At 60.0% G+C, this 6,528-nt stretch overlaps 1 protein-coding gene across 1 annotated transcript; it reads left to right on the top strand.

Annotated features, from left to right (window-relative positions):
- The first annotated feature begins 2,422 nt into the window (after nt 1–2,422).
- LOC125524188 (U-box domain-containing protein 52-like) lies at nt 2,423–4,945 on the top strand. The gene is made up of 2 exons (XM_048689263.1): nt 2,423–4,756; nt 4,859–4,945. Exons 1-2 carry the CDS (start codon nt 2,423–2,425, stop codon nt 4,943–4,945), a joined length of 2,421 nt encoding a protein of 806 aa, XP_048545220.1.
- Nucleotides 4,946–6,528: the final 1,583 nt, after the last annotated feature.

Here is a 6,528-nt window from a genome sequence, read left to right on the forward strand (position 1 = left end):
ATGAGTTTATGCATTTTGATGTACCGAAGGTTGTTCGGAGTCCCGGATGTGATCACGGACATGACGAGGAGTCTCGAAATGGTCGAGACATAAAGATTGAAATATTGGAAGCCTATGTTTGGACATCGGAAGTGTTCCGGGTGAAATCGGGATTTTACCGGAGTACCGGGAGGTTACCGGAACCCCCCGGGAGCCATATGGGCCTTAATGGGCTTTAGTGGAAAGGAGAAAGGGGCAGCCCAAGCTGGCCGCGCGCCTCCCCCCTCCCCTAGTCCTATTAGGACTAGGAGAGGTGGCCGGCCCCATCTCTCTCTTTCCCCCCCTCGGGGAATCCTAGTCCAACTAGGATTGGGGGGGGGAGTCCTACTCCCGGTAGGAGTAGGACTCCTCCTGCGCCCTCCTCCTGGCCGGCGGCCCCCTCCCCCTTGGCTCCTTTATATACTGAGGCAGAGGCACCCCAGAGACACAAGTTGATCCACGTGATCTATTCCTTAGCCGTGTGCGGTGCCCCCAGCCACCATAGTCCTCGATAATACTGTAGCGGAGTTTAGGCGAAGCCCTGCTGCTGTGGTACATCAAGATCGTCACCACGCCGTTGTGCTGATGGAACTCTTCCCCGACACTTTGCTGGATCGGAGTCCGGGGATCGTCATCGAGCTGAACGTGTGCTCGAACTCGGAGGTGCCGTAGTTTCGGTGCTTGATCGGTCGGATCGTGAAGACGTACGACTACATCAACCAAACGCTTCCGTTGTTGATCTACAAGGGTACGTAGATCATACTCTCCCCTCTCGTTGCTATGCATCACCATGATCTTGCGTGTGCGTAGGAAAATTTTTGAAATTACTACGTTCCCCAACACAAACCTCTGCACTTGGAGGCCCAACAACGTCTACAAGAAGAAGGTTGTGTAGTAGACATCAAGGTAGTCCCTGCAGCCTCCTTGCTTAGCCTCCTGTCATTCCCGGCCTCTCTATGGCCAGGGTCGACGGTGGCTGGGGAACTCGAGGGGTCCCGCTCTGCCCGAGCGCGGGCCTCAGCAAGCGCCCCATCTAACCTCTCCCTGGCATAGATAGCGGAGATCTGCTCAAGGCGAGGGCCCTTCTCGCCGCGGAACACAATGTCACTATCTGTTGCCATGTCGGCCAAGTGTGCAAGAGGAATCGATCCTAGAACAGAGAATCCAGAGCTAGAACAAGATGGACCAGAAAGGTCAGGGAAGTACCTGGAAGGAGGTCACGAGCTGCCGCCCGCATGGCAGCCTTCTCAGTGATCGTCGGGACCCGGCCATCCAAAAGCAACCGGGAGAGGCTCTGCCGCGCTGTCACCCCCAGGGAGGGCCTCGTCCTAGACTTGGAGCCGGCCGCCTAAAGTGATGTTGCGGCAAGGTCCAAACCCGTAGGAGGAGACCCAGTAGCCGGCACCGGGACCCCCAAGGGGGAAGCAGGCGGGGACCCTGGCGAACGAGAATAGCACACCACCCCCGGGGAGCGAAGAGAGGATGGGGGACACACGTTAAGCCCCACACTCAGCTAGTCCTCCTCCTCCCCCAAGGCCAGACCATGACTCGGGGAGGACGGCGCCATGCGAGCCAGGGATAGACCGGCGGCGCCCGAGAGGGACCGAGCGGTAGTCCCAGCCGGTCCAACGAACGTCCCCCCGATGGCGGCAGGGCTACACGGCTGGCCGCCCTGGGCGAAGGGGATGAAACAAATAAATACTCTCTTCGATCCCTATTAAGTGTCACTAATTTAGTATAACTTTGTAATAAATCAGCAAAACTTTATATTGAACTGAGGGAGTATGTAATACTTTTTTAAACACAGTACACACACAAGCGCTCATTTATACGCGCACACCCTACTCCTATGAGCATCTCCGAGAGGCTGAGCCGGCATATCATCTTGAGATTTTACAAAGTCGCCATATGGAGTATGTAATACTGAAGTATTGTTTTGCAACGGAACCCGTAATTTTCCGCATTGCACATGCCACATTGTGTATTTGTGTGCTCACGTATCCTTTCCTATTTTCTAGTTTAACACATGGAACAAATAAAAGAGAGGATCCGGTGGTTACCCGGGGAAACAGCCAAGAACCCACAACACATGGCTCAATTCAAATAGCAGCCACCAAATCAAAAAAAGACAGTGCTTAATAATAGATGAGAAATAGGAACAGGAGCGAAATTAAGAGCGCTCCAGAAACTAAAGAGCCCTCAGGGCCACCCTCCCCTCTCGTTGCCCACCTCCCCGGCCTCCGCACGACGGCGACCGACGGCGACGCCTGTCCATGGGCAAACAGGCATGCATGCAAGCACAATAACCTTAGCTAGCTAGGAGCCACGACCATTAATTTGTGGAGATATCATCATCAGCCAGGCGTAAGTAAGGTTGAAGGTGAAGCCCGATCGGCGTCGATCGATGGGGAGGTACGACGGCGGGAAGGAGGCGGCGGACACGCAGCTGGGCTACCCGCTGGTGGCGGTGTGCATCGACAAGGACAAGAACAGCCAGAACGCGCTCAAGTGGGCCATCGACAGCATCGTGGGCAAGGGCCAGACCATCGTCCTCGTCCACGTCAACACCAAGGGCGTCTCCGGCGGCGTGGAGGACGCCGCCGGGTTCAAGCAGCCCACCGACCCGAGCCTCAAGGATCTCTTCCTCCCGTTCCGCTGCTTCTGCACCCGCAAGGACATCCAGTGCAAGGATGTGGTGCTCGACGACCACGACGTCGGCAAGTCCATCATCGAGTTCGCCGCCCACGGCGCCGTCGAGAAGCTCGTCACCGGCGCCTGCACGCGCGGCGGCTTCGTCAGGTTCAAGGCCGACATCCCGACCACCATCTGCAAGGGCGCGCCGGACTTCTGCACCGTCTACGTGATCAACAAGGGCAACAAGGTGTCGGCGCAGCGCAACTCCATCCGCCCGGCGCCGCGCGTGTCCCCGCTCCGGTCGCAGATCGTCAACATGAGCGCCGCGGCGGCCGCCAAGCCGCCCGAGCCGGCCGTGCCGGTGCCTACGAACCAGAAGTGGTCGATGTCGTCCAGGGGCAGCGATAACGGGGAGACACCGAGGGTGGATACCATCATCCGCTCGCCGTTCACGCGCGGGTCCATGGGCCCGACCAGGAAGTCGTACGCCGACCTGAGCCACATGTCCATGCCGGACTCGGCCGACATCTCCTTTGTCAGCAGCGGCGGCCGCCGGTCCACCGCGGATGTGTCGGACATCTCCTTCATCAGCAGCAACGGCGGCCGCCGGAGCATCGACTACTACCAGCAGTCCGCGCCGCGCATGTCCAACGGCTCCTCCCTGGACAGCTACGACCACAGCTTCGAGATGACGCCCAACAAGTGGGGCGGCGACTCCTTCACCGGCGGCGACATGTCCTTCTCGCAGAGCAGCGCCTCCTCCTTCTGCTCTAGCGGCATGGACGACGTGGAGGCCGAGATGAAGCGGCTCCGTCTGGAGCTGAAGCAGACCATGGACATGTACAGCACCGCCTGCAAGGAGGCGCTGAACGCCAAGCAGAAGGCGAACGAGCTGCAGCGGTGGAAGGCGGAGGAGGAGCAGAAGAGGCAGGACCAGCACATCACGGAGGAGTCGGCGCTGCAGATGATCGAGCGCGAGAAGGCCAAGGCCAAGGCGGCCATGGAGGCGGCGGAGGCGTCGCAGAGGATCGCCGAGCTGGAGGTGCAGAAGCGGATCAGCGCGGAGAAGAAGCTGCTCAAGGAAGCCGAGGAGCGCAAGCACCGCGGCGGTGGCGGCGGCGGCGGCGAGCTCCGGTACCGCCGGTACACCATCGAGGAGATCGAGCAGGCCACGTCGCACTTCGACGACGCGCGCAAGGTCGGCGAGGGCGGCTACGGGCCCGTGTACAACGGCTACCTCGACCACACCCAGGTCGCCATCAAGGTGCTCCGGCCGGACGCCGCGCAGGGGAGGTCGCAGTTCCAGCAGGAGGTGGAGGTGCTGAGCTGCATCCGGCACCCCAACATGGTGCTCCTCCTCGGCGCGTGCCCGGAGTACGGCTGCCTGGTGTACGAGTACATGGCGAACGGCAGCCTCGACGACTGCCTCTTCCGGCGCGGCGGCGCCACCGGCGGGCCGGTCATCCCGTGGCAGCACCGGTTCCGCATCTGCGCCGAGATCGCCACGGGGCTCCTCTTCCTGCACCAGAAGAAGCCGGAGCCGCTGGTGCACCGCGACCTCAAGCCCGGCAACATCCTCCTGGACCGCAACTACGTGAGCAAGATCAGCGACGTCGGGCTGGCGCGGCTGGTGCCGCCGACCGTCGCCGACACCGTGACGCAGTACCGGATGACGTCGACGGCGGGGACCTTCTGCTACATCGACCCGGAGTACCAGCAGACCGGGATGCTGGGGGTCAAGTCGGACGTGTACTCGCTGGGCGTGATGCTGCTGCAGATCATCACGGCGAAGCCGCCCATGGGGCTGACGCACCACATCGGGCGCGCGCTGGAGCGCGGCACGCTCGGCGAGCTGCTCGACCCGGCCGTGCCGGACTGGCCGGTGGAGGAGGCGCAGTGCCTGGCGGAGATGGCGCTCCGCTGCTGCGAGCTGCGGCGGAAGGACCGGCCGGACCTCGGCAACGTGGTGCTCCCGGAGCTCAACCGCCTGCGCGCGCTCGGCGAGGACAACATGCAGTTCTGCGGCGGCGCCATCCGGGGCGGCCACGCCGGGGGCATGCACAGTTCGGCGTACCAGAGCAACGTCACAGCGTCACGCGCCGCCGTAAGCTTTTCGTGCAATCACTCCCGACTCCCGCCATGGCTGCGACCTCCACGAATCTCGCAAGCACGCCGGCTAATCTAATCTGGATGTGAAAATTTGCAGGAAGCGAACAACGATCCTTACCCGATGAAGTCGGTGTTCAGCAGAGCGAGCGAAGCGGCCATGCCTCCGAGAAGAACCAACGTCTGACGCGTCGTCCATGGGCTGGCCATGCATGCCGTGGACGTCTTGGTGCTTGCGGGCGCAGGGCCGGGGAAGGGAACATCGAACATGCAGCAAGATGGCACTTGAAATTGTGTTTGATCGTGAGTTTAATGGTATAATCGTAGCTGCCTAGCATGAGGGTTGGGGGAGCTGGAGCTGTTTTCTTGTTTACAGTGATTAGACCAAGATTTGTGCAAAATCTCCTTGTACAAGCTGTCGCTAATACAGAACAATGTGGCTCTGCCATTGCCGTGTACCAGACGTGGCTGTAATTTGTGACTCTCTGCAGCTTTTTTGGAGGGCAGTGGGAAAGGATCAGTAATAGTGATACCTGTCGGTCGGCTGATCTTTTGCAAAAGGAAAATGTTTGGGCGCGGTGCACCGGCCAAACTTTTGGCCGGCTCGCTCCCCACGCTGGCCCAACGCGCAATACGCAGTGATCCTCGCGCATCCCGCCTCCATCCCCTACCTCCAACCCTCATGCGCGCATCCCCTCCCCCTCTTCGGGCTGCGACAGAGGCCACCACGAGCTCCATCGCCGGCGGCCAGGCGCTCCCTCGCGCACCTGCCATGGCTGCCTGCTGTCATGGCCAGATCCATCCCCTACCTACATCCTTCACGCGCGCACATCCCCCCCCCCCTCTCCTATCGGGTTGCGACTGGGCCACCACAGGCTCCATCGACGACGGCTAGGCGCTCCCTCGCCGGCCGCCATGGCCGGATCCACCCGCATATACAAGTGTTGCAACCGTCACCTAGAAAAGCTTCAACAGCTATTGAAAAAAAAGCTTCAACCATAGACACAGAAAGCTTCAATGGCACTTCATAACAAGGGGAAGCTGCAACCGTAGTTGGATTTTGCTACTACCGGCTAAGCTTTTTGCTACATCCATCAAGCGGAGCTACGACCTCATGACGACGACAACGACGATTTTTCCTGCAACCGTAGTAGATTTTTGCTACTACCGCTGAAGTTTTTTGCTACATCCATGTAAGGCGGAGTTGTGACCTCGCGAAGACGGCGACGGTGTTTGATTTTTGCTGCAACCGTAGTTATTTTTTGCTACTACGGGTGAAGTTTTTTGCTACATCCATTCAAAATGGCGTTGATTGACTGACGACCTCCATCGACATAATTCCCTACAGCGAGCATCAATGGCGAGGGGCAGCGGCCGAGCTACAACCGCCGCCGTCAAGAGCTGCAACGCAGGTGCATTTGTTGCATGGCGACCGGCGACGAGGACGGCCGGTGACGGTGGGGACCGATGACGAGGATGGCCTGCGAGGGCGGGATCCGGCGGCGACGAGGAAGACCGGCGAGGGTGGGGACCGACGACCACCGGAGGGGACAGGAGTCGCGCGCCGCGCTCCCCCAAACAGGACTGCCCGAGGAAGAAGAAAGAGAGCTGGGGGTGATTATTTTTTTTGCTTGGATCCAGTCGAACGGCTGTGCGCACATGGCATCGGGCGGTTGCGGTGCGACCGGCCGAAACTTTCGACCGGCACACCGGCGCAGAGTGCTGCCCTTTGCAAAAATCAGGAAGACGATGGGCAACAGGCTCGGGAAA

This window comes from Triticum urartu, chromosome 7, assembly GCF_003073215.2.
Source record: "Triticum urartu cultivar G1812 chromosome 7, Tu2.1, whole genome shotgun sequence".
NCBI classification, from domain to species: Eukaryota; Viridiplantae; Streptophyta; class Magnoliopsida; order Poales; family Poaceae; genus Triticum; species Triticum urartu.

Coding starts and splice junctions, on each gene's coding strand:
- LOC125524188 (XM_048689263.1), top strand. CDS start 2,423: ATGGGGAGGTACGACGGCGGGAAGGAGGCGGCGGACACGCAGCTGGGC. Junction 4,757..4,858: donor TCACAGCGTCACGCGCCGCC/GTAAGCTTTTCG, acceptor GAAAATTTGCAG/GAAGCGAACAACGATCCTTA.